General features: G+C 29.2%; 1 protein-coding gene across 1 annotated transcript; it reads left to right on the plus strand.

Annotated features, from left to right (window-relative positions):
• The first annotated feature begins 15,529 nt into the window (after window positions 1-15,529).
• Window positions 15,530-18,318, plus strand: LOC103487450 (SPX domain-containing protein 1). The gene is made up of 3 exons (XM_008445778.3): window positions 15,530-15,914; window positions 16,691-16,817; window positions 17,649-18,318. The coding sequence occupies exons 1-3, from the start codon at window positions 15,636-15,638 to the stop codon at window positions 18,104-18,106; spliced, it is 864 nt and encodes a 287-aa protein (XP_008444000.2). The 5' UTR covers window positions 15,530-15,635; the 3' UTR covers window positions 18,107-18,318.
• Window positions 18,319-19,128: the final 810 nt, after the last annotated feature.

The raw sequence follows: 19,128 nt of genomic DNA on the forward strand, positions 1-19,128 counted from the left end.
GATTTTTGTTGGGTTGAACTCTTTCACTCGTTACGTTATTATTTCCTATAAAACAACATATTTAGTAAGTGTTACTATATCATAAGTCTTAACATAGCTCAGTTATCAAACACCCTCAACTTTAGCTCTTTGTTCCAAGCAAAGAAAAGAAAATTATATGAACACAAAACGCTCATTCAAACATCAAGCAAGGAAGTCATGCATGCATCATCACAAGAATTTAAAAATCAATCAATCCTGCACAATATGGTAATATTCTCAAAAGTAGCCAAGTGCCAAATTCAAGTTTTAACGATTCTTTTATGCTTAAGCTTGCAATTATTTAAATATTCTAAGAAGCAATCACTCAATTGAAAACATTCTAAAATAATTTTGTTCAAGTAAAATCATACATAAATAGATGAAGCTCTCGCTATTTTGAATTCAGTAAGCATGCTCGAAAATGTTAATGTACCCTAAATTTCTTTTCCCTCTACTTTGGTTCAGGAAGGATTTCTACTTTGGTTCGGGAAGGATTTCTCCTTATATATACAAGGCCCTCAACTAAACCATAAGCTAAATAGGAAATGCTAGACTTAGAAATAGCACCGGTTTTACTAACGAAAAAGAGAAATTACCCCGTAGAGGTTCATAACACATTAACATTGGGTAACCATACTATTTTATCTAATATATATACATAATATTTAGCTTTCCTAGTCTATATATATCTTCCTCGGTTATCATGTGTGCTCGATACAATGGGAGAGAAAAGAGAAATACACGAAAATCGTCCCCAACATTCTTACGTACTTTAGTGTAGTTGATAGGCAATCGTCCCCAACAATTTTTTTATAATATAGTTCTTACATTTTCAATTTTACAATAATTTAGTCTCCAAACTATAAGTACTTAACCTTTAAGATAAAATTTGTAATTATTTAGCACTTTTCATAAAAGTTATTTTAAAAAGGGAAAACTATGTACACGTATTATAAAATGTAAGGGTGCGTTTGGGGGAAGGGTTAGTGTTATGATAAAACTAGTTTTATCATAACCTTGTCTAGGGAAGAGTTTAGAAATGTATTTTTATGATAATATGTGTTTGGGGGAAAGGTTAGGTGGGAAGAGTTAATGGAAATTTTATGATAAAATGTGTTTGGGGGAAGAGTTAGGTGAGTAGGTTTATGTGGAATTTATGATAAAATTTATTTGGGGAAAGTGTTATATGGGTTGGGTTAATAATTTTTTTTATGTAGTATAATATTTTTTAAATTAGATTGCAAATATGATAAAAAAAATTATTGCATACTTTTTTACGAAGGCGTCGAACCCGTCTTATTGCAAATAATTTATTGTATGTGTAATGTTATTAAATTAGTACATACAGTTGTCCAATTTCGAATTAATTTCTAAATATATTGTGAAAATTTTATTAAAATTCATTTTTTAGAAAGATAAATTAATTATTTACTATTTGTAATTGGCGATAGCGATGTCCCCCTATTTTGAACATATATGATTACCTGTTATAACGCTTGTGTGAAATTGTGACCATTTTCCTTAATTTTAAATAAACATTATGAAGAAAAAAAATAGTTGTCTACAATAGCAAAAGCATAAACAGTCAACATCATACAGAAAAAAAAATGTAAGCAAATAAGAAGCAACCCAGGTCGATACAAACATAAACTATCTCGTGATGTCTCGTAGGAGAGGACTCTACAAAATCCCTCTCTCTCATCCTCAGGCATGAGTATGAAACCCCAAAGGTCGTCCATACGAGACAGAAGATGTCTTTGCATAGCGCCTTATCCAAACTCGTTAGTTCTGGCATCTCACGCAATATGCGGAAGAATTCTGTGCGCACATGGTTGTCATTGTCAAGGGCGTGTACAGGCCACTCCGCAATCATCCTGAGTTGCTCGTTTGTTTGGTCGAGCGCCAGATGTATGCCTTCAACATCCACCTTTCGCTGACTTCCCCTCTTCCTCTTGGATCCACTCGATCCAGTCCTACCCTCTGAAGCGTGAGAATGTCATGATGCGCGTACATCGTCTTGTGAGAGGTCAATCCTCTAGCTGTACATGGGCGGGAACTTCTCGTTTCCATCTCCCATATCAAATCCGTCATACCCGCCAGGCTCGTTAGACCCCACGTCGACGAATGTCTCAGCGAACCGACCCGTCACCTTATCGCGACCGAACACATATGTAAGTTCATCGTAATACAAGAACAGTTTGTTGAGGAGTCCCTTCGCTACAGGATGCGATTGCGAGAAAAAAAAAAATATCACTTATGAGTACTGATAAAAAAATTGTTAAGTAAATGTACATTGCGAACGTTGTGTGACATTTATATTATTTTCCTTACCCTAGCCGAATTATCAAATAATTCTTTCTCCGCAATAATATATTTCTCTTCATCGTTCCACCCAAAGCCACTGTAGGCTGGCCCCTGCATTTCGGTGATGGCCTGGAATGTCCGCTTCAGTGTTTTAATTCTACAATCAAATATTGTCGTTGCGTGGACCTGACATCCAGGTAGTTTCTCCGCCATTATGCGTACCAACTGGGCGTGGTAACCTGGCTGAAACGTACCATTATCCGATTTCCATTCCCCATTGACATCAACTTCATTAAACACTCCACAAGAGTGCTATCCTCCTCATTCGTCCATACATGTCTCGGGGCACGATTTGAGGTTGACATACTGAGAATGACAAATTACAAAAAATACATGGAGTACGTTAGTAATTTCACAATTTCACATTTAATAGTCAAAAACAAAAGGCACGTGTACATTTCATATGCAACATTACATTTTACATTTTACAGGTGCTAGAAATTCGACAATACAATTGATGACTTCTAATGTAAAATTGTCTTGTCTAAGCGTTACGCAACTGCCAATCAGTGAACATCGATTTGGCTAGTTCGTCGCGCCACTAAGACCACTCGTTTGTCATCTCAATGTAGTGAATGTCTTTAAAAACAAATATTGTATTTTCCTCGTATTCAAATTTTCCTTGATTTTCTAAATTTTATTTTTTTTTTATATCATATTGTTATGAATTTAACTATATTTTTTTATTGTCATTTTGATATACCTTCATTTATTTTTATTTATTTTTTAAAATTTTATTTGTTTTGTAGGAAATTTCAAAACAAAGATTTGATTTCAATGCTAGATATATGTGGTGATTCTATTTCATTTTTAATCAATTATTTAATTTTTTGTTGGTGCATATTAGATTATTAGAAAAAGAAAAAGAAAAAGCAGAAACCCAACCCAATTCCGATGCAAGTTTATTTGATGGAGACCCAAATTGTGTCAGTGGCCCAAATATTTTCTTGGGGCCCAAATTGGCTCAATATTGTTGGAGAATATTTGACGCAACAATTTTGTTTATGAAATATTTAGTAGAATAAAATTAATTTACATTAACTTAACACAACTCAACAATATTTACACTCCATATTAACAAAAATAATTCATAAAGTCAATAAGATATTTGTATAATTTTCAAATTTGTCCTTGAATATTGCGGACGATTCGTCACTTTTCTTTCTTATTCTTCGTTGCAATTTATTCATTTTCTCTTTCAAATTTCTTCATCTCCTTTTCTAAATTTTCTTTCTCTATTTTTAAATGTTCTATTCTTCTATTTTAATCTTCTATTTCTTCTTCAACATTTTTAACAAGATTCTTTAAAGCTACTTCATGATTGTTTCAATATTCTTCTTCGTTTTCTTCACATTCGAGAATATCAAACTTGTTTAAATATCATTTTATATTATCAACATGATCGTTCACCATTATATCAATACGATCATTTTGCTACCGTCAACACTATCGTATAAATTTGATGCCTTTTTTTCACGTTTAAAATGAACAATATGACTGTGTTGACATGATCTAAACGATCGCTTACCATAGTCAACACAATCATTTAGCATGGTTAATACGATTGTTTAACATGGTTAACACGATCACTAGATTTGAAATTTTTAACGATCATTTACATTTGAACTACACAATTACTTATCATAATCAATACGATTCTGTATATTTAGTTATTTTGAAAATATAGACTTCATTTGAACCTAAACTAAGATAAACATAATTAAATTATTTGAAATAAATACTCATATATATTTGAGATTGAAACCAAAATGTAGAAATTATAAACCACTAATATACTATGTACACGTGACTTTCATGTGTAGATGATTGGTAGATTCAACTCACCCGTCGCTGAAATACATACCGTAAAAATGAAGAAAAAAGCTATAAATTAATGAGGTATATATCTAAAGATGAAAATGTGATTTGAGTTTAACTTTTGTGTAATATGTTAGCTCAAAAAGCTATTTGTGAAAAAAGTGGTGACTTTATGCTGTTAATGAAGTTAAGCCTATTTAAAAAGGTGTAGAAAGCCATTTGTTTATTTGAGTTTAAAAAAGAACTAAACATGAACATATCAATTAATATCAAAATAACAGTATTAGGAAAAATAAGCCTTTTGTTCCTAAGATTTAAGTCAATTTTTTGTTTCATCCATGTTTGAGTTTTAATTTTTATTTGGTCACAAGATTTACAAAAAAAAAAAAAAAAAAAAAAAAAGGGTTACAATTTTAACCTAATTTTAGTATTGAGTTGTTACACATGCTCACTTTTGATGTTTGATATTAACTTTATGTGAGAAAGTATATTAGTATGGAAAGATATTATTATAATATATTTATGATTTATCTAAACAATTAAGAGATGAGGCGTAGCATAGGCCATACTTTTACTAAAGTTAAATCTAAAAATTGGTATTTATAAGCCTTTAACCATTTGTTAAAATTTAGGCATATTAATAAACAATTTGTTTTACCAAATTATGACATGCAATTAAGATTTCTCCTTAATTACTTTACAAAAAAAAAAATGGGGGGTTTTTTCATTAAAAAGAAAAAAAAGACAAATCATTTACCTTCGTAGAAAAAAAAAGACTAAAAAACAAAATACACAATTTTCTGAAAAATGTAAATTGTTTTTTCTTTTTTTTTTTTCTATTTTTGATGATTTCCATTATAAAATTGCAAAACCAATTTTAGATTGAGTTGATATCTATTTTAGAACCTATGTTAGTTATTTATAACTATTTTTACTTGATTCCATTTCAAATCAATTAGTACCTAGTTCAACTATTTTTTTTTTCCAAGAATTTTATAAAAGTTTGCAAAAACAAAACTAGAACAAAACAAATATTTAATTTTCCTTAAATAAGTTGAAAAAATAAAAACAAAATCCTTGTAAAAATTATTATAAATTAATGATTTAAAAATAGAATTCTAATAAAATGTGGGTGTCTTTTAAAAAATATAAAAAAACGGCAAAATATTTACATTGTACAATTTCGAAAATGGAAAAAGCCTAAAAGTTGGAACGTGTAAAATACTGAAAATGCTCTGTCAACAATGCGCGTAATATATTTGGTAACGCGATTTGATACACGATCGTTTAGATTTGACTATTGTTTTTACATGATCGTTTATATTTGTTTTTTCAATTCTATCGTTTAATTTGTTACACACGTTCATTTAATTAATTGGGTTACACAATCGTTTAGATTTGGCTATATAGTTTAGATTTTGCTAGACAATCGTTTAGATTTGAGGTTACAAATCTAAAAGTTTTTTTTTCAAAATTTGGTACAAGATCGTTTAGATTTGGATACATGATCGTTTAAATTTGGGGTTCCAAATCTAAGCAATGTTTTTTTTTCAAAATTTGGTATACGACTATTTTTTTTTTCAAATTAAATTTGGTATAAACGATTTTTTTCAATATTCTTTATACACAATTTTTTAGTTTTTGTTACTCTAATTTAAATGTCTAACTAACTTTTTTCAAGATTCTTATACACCATCAGATTTGGTTACCTAATCTAAATGTAAAAAATAAAAGAAGAAAGACGATAAGATGCATGCAGTTAATGAAAAAAAAAGGAAGAAAGACATGCACAGATCTAAAAAAGAGAGAAAAACAACAAAAACGATAGAAAGAAATAGATTTGGTTACCCAAATCTAAAAATTTGAAAAAATGGAAGAAATCGCAAAGAATACAAAACGATAAAGAAAAAACAGGAGAGAAGAAAAAGATGGAAAGACAAATCTGAAATATTTAAAAAACTCTATGAATTTTATTACACGGGCCGTAAATGTTTCGGTAATATTTAAGAAAGTTTGTCTAAAATGTATGAATTGATTAATTTAGAAAAGGTCGAGATTTTATATATAATTATTAGATCCATACCATCCAAATTTTAGAAATATAAATTTTTCTCATTTTAATATTATAAGTAAATCAAAACACAATTCTGAAAAATAAGATCAATAATTCAAAATTCAATTTAAAACTATGCAATAATAATAATAATAATAATAATAATAATTTTTTTTTTTTGATAAAACTTATCAATTCAATAAATTATTGAATTGTACTATACGCATAATGCAAAATAATTTTTCATCTTAATAAATTAGGAGACATAATAAGTAAAAGTAATAAGTGCATAGATAATGTAATTGATAGACAACAATTTAAATGGTAAAATTGTTTAATTATGAATATAATTTGGAAACAAGAAGATAAAATAAACACAAACATTAAGGGGATAACAGCCTTTAGAAACTTAAAACTCCTCACAATTAAACAAATATTTTGTTACCCTATATGGTGATGGGATGTTGGTTGTTGATTGAGTCAACATGAACTATATTAGCATCTGCATGTAATATGTTAACATCCCTTCGCATTCATAGAGTTGTAGTTTGTGAATATGCTGACCTTAAACAATAGGTGTCCCTCTTCTTTTCTTCCAATTTAATACTACATTGGAAAGAAAAAAATGATATCAGATTAAAGTAATTTTTGTAAATTATTTAAAGCTCTCAACTAAATGATCTTTAACTACTCCAAAATTCAGAAAAGAAAAATAATGAAATTTTGCCACCTCAAAAGGCAAAATAGCAAACTTCCCAAAAAATATCTTTCAACGGAAATATCTTAATTAAAACATATTCCCAGTTGAATATATATATATATATATATATATATATATATATATATATATATATATATATATATATATATATATATATATATATATATATATATATATATCCTCAATATTATATTTGGCTATATAATTTACTTCAAAAATTATATATCAAAAAGGAAAAACCTAAACTTTATTGTACTCAATTAACCTTATAGAAACCATTTTCTCTTTTCTTAAAATTGTCCTTCTAACTTTATCCATTTGGAGTGCAATTTTTTGTAAACCATTTAAAAAAAAAAAAAGAAAGAAAAGAAATTTTCTTTAGAAATGAAAGAAATGTAGTTAAATCAGATTTTTTGAATTTCGAGTTAAACTCCGGTGAGTCGAAATTTTTATACTTTTATATACGAACATATTTTTAAAAAAATTGAACGAGAAAGCCACTCGAAGTTTAAAAAAAAATTAAGGAAATGAGAATTAATTTAGAAACAAATTATTTACAAAATGTAATGGTGTGATATGTAGAGATAGTTACCAAATATTAAAAGTAAATTGTGTGAATCCGACCAAAGTTTCACATCAATTGGATAAGAGAATGATCTTGGGTATATAAATAAAGCCAACTATCTCCATTGGTATAACACCTTGTGTGATGATATAAAAAGCAAAGTCATGAAAGTATATACCTAAAGTGAATAATATCATAAGATTGTGGACATATCCGAAAGTTTGTTGTCTTTGCAAGTTTTAACTATCAGCATTTAAGCAAAAGATGCCACAATTCATACAGATTATACTCTTCTCTCTTAATTAATTATTACATTTACGTATAATTTTTATTACTATCTTTTGTACTTTAAACTTAAATCCATTTTAGTTTTTACCTAGTGATGGTAACTTCCAAATTTGATAAATAATCATTTACATCTTTTCCTTCTTTAAAAAAAAAAAAATAAATAACAATTTTGTGGGTGCTACCAAAGTTCTTCCATTCAAAATTATGACTACCCATTTAAAAAGTTTGGATCTAGTACATATTTAGTCTTCAAACTTTAAAACTTAAGTCTACTTCAATTATGCAATCTCAATATTCAAACTTAGTTTTTGAACATTTGTTTTTTTTCTTTTTATAATTGATGTGAAATTAAAAAATTTTAAGATTCAATTAGACATAAAAATATATTTATGTTTGATAGAAAAGTTAAACGTTAAAATATTTCTACTTTGTTGATACCCTATTTAACATAAAATTGAAAGACTAAAAGTTTAAAAACACTGTGGACATATAAACTAAAAACTTCTTGAACTAAACTTATACAGTTCAATAAAAAAAATTATCGAATGTAGTACTGTACTAAAATTGAAATAAGAATGAAATATAAAATATAAGAGATACAGATAAGAAGTAAAAGTAGAAGAATCAAAATAAATAATTCTAAAATATATTAATCAAAAGGAATAAAATTAATATATAAACTAAAATAGAACAATATATATCTAAAAAGGTTTCATCTCTTTCCACCGAGTTATCCTCCTCTATATTTTAAAGCATTATTCATGTGTGAAAATCAATCCATATCAACAATTTACTTTTTCACGATCCAGACAAGCAAAATGGAAAAAAAAAAGGTTAGAGTCAAATGATTAGACTAAAGTTGAACGTTGTACTTAACATAATATATATTATATGTTAAATTATACATCATCATATGAGCAACTAGTAAGGTTGAGACATTACGTTGAAAACTCCTATATGAATATATATATATTTATATTAATCATTAAAAAGAGCAAAATTCAAGGATTGTTAGGTTGAATTTAGGTGTAAAATAGGAAGGGGATACTGTGGTGAAAAGAAAAAGGGGGAAGGGGATGAAAAAGCATATTCCTTGTCTTTATCAAAGAATATTCTTTGTTTTGTTTGAGTCTTATTATGGGCTGTTTTTAATGTTGCGTTAAAATGAAGATAAAAAAGAAAAAAGGGGGAAGAGGTGGTGAATTGTTATTGGTCATTCAATCAATCCGGTGATTTGGAAAAAATAACGAACAAGTATAAGGCCACGTGGGCGGTTGGGGGGTACTTTTGTTGAATTGACGATTTTGCCCTTTATTAAATGTGGTTGTTCTCCTTTATAAATAAGGTCAAATGTGTCAGTGAACATGTTTTGGTGAGGGTTGGGGCCATCAATGACGATGTGATGGTTGAAATTTTTGCAATTTATTGGATATTCCAAATTCCTTTAGAATTATTCTTCTTCGTTGCTTTACCCTCATGGATCTTTGCTTTCACATCAAATCAAACTTAATTTTCAAAACTAAAAAAAATAAATATGAAAGAACAAAAAAGTTTTATGTCAATTTTAGTTTAATGAAATTAAACTTTAAATTAAAATAGTGTTGTTGATATAAAACTGTGGGAAAGATATCAAATTATTTTTCTGTATTAATTAAGTTGGTTAGGTACTTTTCTAATTTGATAGAGGTAATTATATGAACTTGTTGATATTAATAACTTACGATATTGAATTATTAATTATATTTTATTTAATAATTTTTTTAGTAAAATTTTAATTTAATCACTTTTGTAATATTTTAATAGAGGTATTTTTGAAAATTGAGTTCTCTTCTAGAGTCTATCAAGTATCACAATTGACTTTTCTACTTAGTTGAAGTTTAGTTAGATAAATTTTTTGAATTTTACAATTATGTGTTGAGTTGCGCGTTAAGAACATTCACCTTAGATAGATTATCTTAACGTGTGGAATCGTTTGAAAATTTTTGGATATGCTAAGAAATTTTATTTTTTATTTGTCTTAAGGCAATTAATGTCTAACTCATTCCTTTGAAGGTTGAAATTAAATTTGTTTTAGTGTTTGAAAATTAGGAATCTAAATATTCACAAAGTTCTTTATTTCCATTTGTCAAAGGTTTTCATAATAAATTGTTATATATTGTTGTTACTGTTTATTTTTTTTACTTTGTTATTATTGCAATTTTTATAAAAAAAAAATAATGCTGAGGAGTTTTTGTTATGGTAAAGTTGGTTTTTGATAGCTAGCACTACAAGATAAAAAAAAAAAAGATATCTCGATAAATAAAACAAACGTTGGGTGAAAACGCATCAAAAGATGAGACATCGATACACTAACTAAAGTGTTGAATATTAGATAAAAGAATTCAAATTATTTTGGGTAACTACTGATGCCATGCGAATGCATTAAGAATCTATGACATTGATTTTTTTTTTTTTAAAACAATTGTGTGAATGTTATGGATATTCTTATAATTCAAAGAAATCCATAGAAAGCATTTTTATTAGTTTTTCTCATAGTTATGTTTCACGTTGATTGGATTGAAAATTCTTGATCAAAAAGACAAATTCATGAAAAAGTTCAATGTTAAAATTTATATTACATAAAAGAACAATAATAATAAAATAGATAATTTTTAGTCAGAATTTTCGTAGGATATAAAACAAAACCTTTTATTTTAATGTTAGCGTTTACTAAAATTTATGATTTAGCGGAAAATTAATGTTCAAGTTGATTGGAATGGAAGTAGTTAATGTATGGACTAAAACTACATGTCTAACTCTAAAAAGTGTTAATTGAACTTTGTTATGTTTGATTTTAGTTTTAGTACTTTTGGGACAAAGAAATTTTAATTTATCATATAATCAAAGCGCATTTAATTTTTTATTAAAAATATTGATGAAAAACTTAGGAGATTAGTTAGATAATTTTTAAAATTTGTTCTTTACAGTGGAATATGAAAAGAATATATATGATCATTTGCTACGAAAGGTTCAAAGTTCACACTTTGAATTGAAGATTAGTTATTTAATTTCATATCCAAATGAAAAAAAGTTAGGAATAAAATTTAAAGTAAAATACGACTTGAAGGGCATCTTTATTCTCTATTTTCTTTATTAATAGTAAAACACCATTGTTTCTTCTTCTTCAATTTATTCTCTCACATCCTTTTAAATTTTAAATTATTCACCTTTCAAATTATAAATTCAATTGAGTATCGTTTTATTTTATTAACCACAACCACTTTTACAACAATACCATATACTTATTTTTAAATATAGTAAAATAAATTAAAATACTTACAAAATATCACAATTTACTATGAGAGACTAGATGTACCACATAAGCAAAAGAATAATTACAATGAGTAACAGTTTTTAGAATAATTATTAAGTATATAGTAATATTTTTAAAAAATTGTAAATATAGCAACGTCTATTAGTGATAGACTTCTATCATCAATGGAATCAGTAATAGACTCCTATCATTGATAGATTTTGACAGATTTTGCTATATTTGTAATTTTTTTTAAAAAATGTTGCTATATACTAAATTAATTTGAATATAATTGTTATATTTGCAACCATATGACATATATATGAAAATTAATTTTGTTATAGAGTTGAGGTGAGACTTTAATTAGTTGCATTTCCAACCTATTTTAAAGGGTTGTTTTAAAAGAAAATCAAATTGAGATACGTTATAATCCTTAAAGCTTAGCTGGTAAGAGTATTAAAAATTGTTTGGACCAACAGATGGATATATATATATATATATGAAAGAATGGTGGAAGAAAGTAAAAGCAAAAGAAATGAAAAAGTTGAATAGAAGAGGGGGTAAGATAGTAAGTGGAGGGATGTGATTGGAATAGGATGGGAAGGTTCACAGGAGATCCAACTTGGGAGTAAGGACATTGGTTTGAATTTGAGTCCTTCCAACCAAAGGACTCCAATATGGCAACCTCTCTCTCTCTCTCTCTCTCTCTCTCTCTCTCTCCCACTAATTTTAACATTATATTTATTTCCACCCATTTCCTTTTTCTCAAAACTCTCACACGCAACAATCCCATCCCAATTCCTTTCTAATATATATATATATATTTTATATTAAAAATACGTATATCAAAATCGAAAACAAACTACAGAAAATAAATGTCCTCATAGTATATTACGGATGGCGCTTTGTACGAAAACCAATCATTCTCCTAAAAATGCTCTTTTCGATACTGAGAAAATATCATAAAATAAGTCTAAACCTCCATTGGTGCTATTAAGTTATTAGTAACAACCAAACCAAATGAGTTGGCAAAGAAAAATAATAAATAATAAAGGACAAATGCCACAAGGGATGGGAAAAGGAAAACTCAAAATGTTGGGTTAAAAACCAATGAGTTGGGTAGGGGCAAACTATCAAACATGCTTTTCAAATCCTACTATCCACCATGAATGTAATCATTCACATTCACACCATGGACAATGCTACACCAAATCCAAATCTCCCATTGTGAAATTTTGTAGGAACTTTATTATATATGCTCCAACTATTCATTTGCTCCCAAAACCAACAAATTACTGCACAAGATTCACACCTAAGATATCCATAATATAATAGAGTTATCAAATTCGATAAGTAGAATAAAATGAATAATATGATCGTAGTTTAATCCGTCGGGTAAAGCCGAGACTATTGTTAATGTTTTCTTTTGTAAATCACAACAAAGGTAAGATCTTCTAGAAGGGATCTTTTGGATTTCTTAGGTTTAAATAGGAGTGTTTGATCTCTAATTGTGTGGAATTTCTTAGGAACCATAATTTGATATTTTGATCTTAGTTTTGTGAATCATCTGTTTTTAAATTTCATTTTGTTGAGTTATCATTTTTCTATCTTATCTATCCTTTGTTTATTATTTTTACTTAGCTTGTCAGTTTATCCAATTCTAATTAATAGTAATTCAACAGTAGAATTCACTTTTAAACTTTATCAAAAGTATATGGATGAAATAAAACAAATATCAAAATACATATTTAACAAAAAAAAAAAAAAAAAAAAAGAAGAATGAAAGATGAGTTTACTTTAAAACGAGTCCAACCTAGGATAGAAAAATGTGACATATTTGGAAAAAAAAACATGTAAAGAGTTATTCACGACAAGAAAATTACATCCATTCTTCGATGCACAAAATTATAAAAAAAATGGTAAAAAATGCGTTAGGAGTTAAACACCTAACAAGAAAAGCGTCGTGAGAAGTTTCATCGAAAAACATCCGTTGAGAGACCACCATTTTTCGATGTTCAAATATCAACAGTTGTTGGGAGTTAGGGATCTCCCAACGTTGTATAATAGCGTGAGAAGTTTTATGATCTAATTTTTTCTAATTACTTCCATTATTGCTTTTTATTTTTTTTATTTTAGTCTTTTTAACCTAAAATTTAAAACCCAAATCAATAAAATAATGAATCAAATTGCTTTCATAAATTCAAATCAAACAAAATCGTCCTAATTAATATTTTAACAAAACCTTAATAATAGCTAAAAAACATACTTGCATCATGACAGTTAAAATATCACAAATATCATTTCATAATTGAAGTTTTGTAATTCATTATATATAACACCTTTGGTTATGTCTAATACAATAAAAGAAAGTCACAAAATAATTACTCCATAATGAGTAAACCAAATACAAGATTCACCAAGTTGTGAAGATTAATGTAATGATAATAAAATTTAAAATCTCAATGAGTTGTCATCTCTATCCATATGCAAAACTTCATTCTATCCACCTATAGAAATACACCACAAAAAATCAAATACAATTTGAGTTATCATTATCGAATTAAGATATAAAAATAACTTATAAATGAAAGTCAATTTAATTCAACTAATTGCTACTTGTATGCATCATTCCTCGTGAACACAATCTAACCTAAACATCGTGTCGAGAATGTCAGTCTTGACGTCTTTTGTACGAGGTCAGGAGATGTCTTATCTTTCTATGTGTGTTTTTAGCATTCAAAGAAACTTTTTTTTTTTTTTTTAATTGTAGTGATTATTTGTAGTTCCATCATATTTCAAGAGGGAAAATTGACTTGCAGACTTTTTAGCATCAAGTTGAGTAAACAAGTATGCACATGTTTAAAAGACCCACTTTTTAAAATTTCAAGAATTTTGACATTTTACTTGCATTGTCTATATGTGATATTACCATTTCCATCAAGCACTCTTGGTGACTTGACTTGACGCTTAATATACGCTCTTCAGTACTCGATCCTCATTACTACACCACAATCTTGATTATCAATCCTTGTTTCCACGTTCACACACTTTAATTAAAGAAGACAAGACGGAGAACGATACAAACACACAAATTAGTCACCTAAGTTAACATGACAACTAGAGTTTAAATATGAACTATTTCAATAATTTTGACAAAATCTTTGAAGATGAAATAAACGAAAATAGATAAGAAAATTATTGTAAATAATAAAATTGTTGGAAATATTTACATATACAACAAAATTTCAAAATTGTTGAAAATATATACGAATATTTATCATTTGTTAGACTATATATAACAAAATTTACCTTTATCCACTAGTTTAAAATTTTTGGTCAAATGCTGATATAAGATTGTATGAAAGCAAGTGGTCATGCGTTTCAAACTCTTGCAATGTTATTTCCTTCTTAGTTAATATTCATTTCCACTTGTTGGGTCTTGTTCGTATTCCTAGCTCACAAGTGAGGAAGATCACTAACATTGACAGACACTAATATTCATTTTGTTACATTAAAAAACAACTCAAACACATACTTAATTATATATATATATATATATATATATATATAGATATATATATATATATATATAGATATAGATATATATATATAGATATAGATATAGATATACACTCCAAGTAATTACTACACGAGAATTGCTATGCTAATTTTCAAAGCTCAAACAAACAAATTTAAAGGGGATGTTTGGCCCTACAATTACGAGAGAGTGGGGTAACCCACTCCACATTTAGGGGAAGGATTATGAAAAACCTTCATTCCCTCAAACCTAGGTTTTCCATAATCCTTCGTTTATCTCATTTTCACCATTCCAGCAATCCTCTTCCAAACACATAATATCATAACACTAGTATTATAATCCTTACCCCAAACATATACTATCATAACACTACTTATCATAATTCTTCCCCCAAACACATATTATCATAACATTATCTATCATAAACTCTCCTCCAAAGACATAGGACTATTATAATAATAGAATTATTATAACACTAAACCCTTCCCCGAAACGGTTGAAAGGATCAAAAAGTAAAAAAGAATTTTTTTTTAAAGGTAAGAACATTTAAATACATTCTCACTCAAAGTACACTATACAATTAAACCTTAATTTAATAAGAAAAAAAATCCTAAATTAAATTTCGTAAAAAAGAGAAAAAAAAAAAAAAAAAAAGAAGAAGAAGAAGAAGAAGGAAAGAAGAAAAAAAGTAATAATAAAATTAAGTTCTATCACTATCTGTGTCTTTTATGGAAAGGGGATAAACCCAGAGATATACCCTTTATTTAAATTTAAATTTAAATTTTCCAAAATATATATTTTCATTTTTCTTTATATATTTATCGGATATTCCCGTACTACCCCTCCGAATATTCTCCCTTTTACTCCTATATTACCATCTCCTTCCCTCTTCTTCGCCTTTCCTCTTCTATTTTTCTCCCTTCATTCAATCTTTACCTTACTTTCCTTCCCCATTTCTCTCCTTTTCTTTCCCTCATGAAATTCGGTAAGAGTCTCAGCAACCAGATCGAAGAGACCTTGCCCGAATGGCGGGACAAATTCCTCTCCTACAAACATCTCAAGAAGAAGCTCAAACTTTTACAGCCTAACTCCGCCCACATTAACAACCCCCCTTCCAAGAAGCCCAAGCTCGACTCCCATGCCGATTCTATATCTAATGAAGTCTTTGATTTTGTTACTCTCTTGGAAAAGGAGCTCGACAAATTCAATTCCTTCTTCGTTGAGAAGGAAGAGGAGTACATAATCAGATTGAAGGTATTTATATTTATATATTTATGTCTTTTCTTTTTTTAATTCTTGTGCATTATACATTCTGGGTATCTGTTGATTTCATTTTCTTGATTACAATCTCCTTAAAGATTTTTGGTTTCGGTTAATTGACTAAGCGTTTTTACTAGAACACTGTAGAATGTTTTCTCAAGCGTTGAATAATTTCACGTCTCGGAGTAATCCACTGACACCCAACGTAGCTTGAGAACTAAAATAACGACGTGTGGCGTTTGCTTTGCGAGGTGAAAAGACATCCCACCGTAAACTTTTGAAAAAGGATAGTTTAATTATTTTGTTTTACCTATCGAAATCAAAGATAACTTATAACGCACTGTTCTTTGATCTTTTCTTTTGTATCAAATCTGGTTTCTTCCTTTTTGACTATTGGAATTAGAATAGAGAGTTATTTGGCCCACGTTACAACAACTTTGCCACTTACTTGAGTATCTGGGATGGCTGTACATGACCATGCCTGCCGGCTATTCCTTATCGTTTTGTGTGTTTCGCGGCAATATTCTATGCTTACAATCATCAGCTTGTAATATTTTATTGGTTTTTAGATCTTGAGTTTTGCACATCATCCAAGCCCTCAAACTCACAGTTGTTCACTGTGCCAAATGCAATGATAGTTTGTTTAATGTGACACTATATTCGTTTCGATGCCCATTTTGTTTGTTTGTTTTAAATTTGAGTTGGACCCGAGAAAAATATGGTTGCTATACTGACAACGTTGTCTTGGTTTTTGGTGGGGAATTTAACAGGAGTTACAAGATAGAGTAGCTAAAGCAAAAGATTTTGATGAAGAGTTGATACAAATTCGGAAAGAGATTGTTGACTTCCATGGCGAGATGGTTTTGTTGGAGAATTACAGTGCTCTTAACTATACAGGTAATCATCACATGATTCCTTCGGTTATTCTAAAGTCTAACTGATGTCATATCATATGCGAAAGCAAATATATTTTCTCTGTTGCCTAAACACTTGAATAGTTGCAAACATCACGGGAATTATTTTCTTTATTCGCGGTGTATTGTTGATGTGACTCTATTTATGCTTCATATTGTTATTTACTTTAATTTAGCTCATATTTTCATGGTCCGCTATTTGCTGATATACAGGATGCCTTGTCTACCTTAGGCTAGATCAAAACCAGAATTTTAATTTTATTAAGTTGTGAAGTTTCCGATTTAAATGCTTGATCCTGATCCTCAAGATTATTGCAAACATTTCAAGTCTCATCACCAAGACACCCTTAGGCCTTAGGAGTGGCCAGTTTTAACCTTTAATGTCATTGTTGGAAGAAAAATACTTTGGTGCATCTTATGTTGCATTCGTCTTTGTGTGTCCTATCATAGTTTGCCTCGTGGCAATCTCTTACTTTGTATTAGGATCAGATTGGAATGCACAAAGATGAGTGCATTTGCTCTAGTTGGAATAGTCAAAGATATTTGTGTCAGGAGTACGGACTTTTTCGATGTATGGTCCTAATTCTTTTTGTAAAGGTAATTGCTTTTGAACTTTTAATTTCTTGGACCTTTATCTGTGTGTCTACAGTTAGTCCTGAAGGGATAGCACATTATCTAATGTCTATTATATGTCATGGTCAGATACACCAAATGGCCTCCTCTGCTTTCTGGCCCTTAGTCCCACCACTTCTAAGATTTGACACTAATTTAATTTACCTGTTCTAATTACAACCCCTCATCTTATCTTCAACAGGGCTAGCTAAAATCCTCAAAAAGTATGACAAAAGAACTGGTGCACTTATTCGCCTACCCTTTATACAGAAGGTCCTACAACAACCCTTCTTCACCACAGACCTACTCTATAAGCTTGTCAAAGAGTGCGAGGCAATGCTCGACCGCCTCTTCCCTGCAAATGAACAGCCTACATTGGCCGAGGCAGCTGATGGCAATGAGGAATGTGCTCCTAGAGCATCTTCTACCGCCACCCCGAACAATGATGGGATTCTTGGAATGCCTAAGGAACTTGCAGAGATTGAGCACATGGAGAGCGTGTATATGAAGAGCACGCTATCAGCATTACGAGTTCTGAAAGAAATTCGAAGTGGAAGCTCGACTGTCAATGAATTTTCATTGCCACCATTACAGATAAATGGTCTAGAGGGAACATGGAAAAATGTTCCGGTGCTTGAACAGGAAGCCATAGCTAAGTAGTGTTTGGTTTTTAGAAGATAACATCACTTTATTCCATTACTTTTATGACAACATCTTGTAAGAATGAATTAGGTACCAAAAATTTAAAACATGTAAAATCTTAAATATAAATCTAAAAGATGTAGCAACTAGAAAGCCAATGTTTTTCCCCTTCGCCATGTTTTTGTTTGGCAGTCAAATGGTTTCATATAAATATCAGATACAGTTGGGCATTGTAGTTTGTTATAACAAAACAGCGAACAGAAATCACGATAAACAACCCTACGGAAAGGAATGAGAATAGATGTCTTTTACTTAATAAAATTTTTTGGTAGTCTTTAAAACTTAATGAAATAATACCACCCAATTAAAATGTGTTTCTTATATGATACTCTACATGCTTTGGGGTCAGCCAAAGGGGTGAGAATAGTGAATGGGGTCGAGCTCTCCCCCTTCGATTCGGTAGACGTCTTACATGCATGACTCAACTTATGTGTGCACCGTTGGAACGACTAGTATTGTTAAATACAAACTTGTAGCATATTGACAAGATCGTCATACAATATTTGGAGTCCACCTCTCGTACATAAGATTGACATCACCTTAAACTAAACATTGGCTTATCTATTGGATTGTGTTGTTCACCATATTGATCTTTGATACGAGAGTTCTTTATCTTGGTTAACTCGTCTTCAACTTGAATTTTAATCTTTACAAAGTTTGCTTAGGTATACTCGAATTGGAATATCATCAAATTTCGATTTGGGTCATTAGCCAATCTAGCTATTTATTGCATCAAGTAAAATTCAACTAAAATATATGAAATTAGTTATTAACATATGGTTGGGATTTCCATTACTCATTTTATTTCCTCTCTCCTAAACTACTTTTTACAACGTTGGACCTTATCATACTAATTTATTTATTTTTAAATAAAAAGATCAGTCACTCTTTTGTACATTGTATTTTATATCACACTGATTAAATTTTGCATTATGTTATTGTTACCTTTCTTCTTTTTGATATTTTTAAATAATCATTTA

The sequence above is a fragment of the Cucumis melo genome, chromosome 2 (assembly GCF_025177605.1).
Source record: "Cucumis melo cultivar AY chromosome 2, USDA_Cmelo_AY_1.0, whole genome shotgun sequence".
Taxonomy (NCBI): domain Eukaryota; kingdom Viridiplantae; phylum Streptophyta; class Magnoliopsida; order Cucurbitales; family Cucurbitaceae; genus Cucumis; species Cucumis melo.

Excerpts from the sequence above, each read along its gene's own strand:
- LOC103487450 (XM_008445778.3), top strand. The coding sequence starts at position 15,636 with ATGAAATTCGGTAAGAGTCTCAGCAACCAGATCGAAGAGACCTTGCCC. Across the intron at positions 15,915-16,690 it reads AGTACATAATCAGATTGAAG|GAGTTACAAGATAGAGTAGC; the intron begins GTATTTATATTT and ends GGAATTTAACAG. Across the intron at positions 16,818-17,648 it reads CAGTGCTCTTAACTATACAG|GGCTAGCTAAAATCCTCAAA; the intron begins GTAATCATCACA and ends TATCTTCAACAG.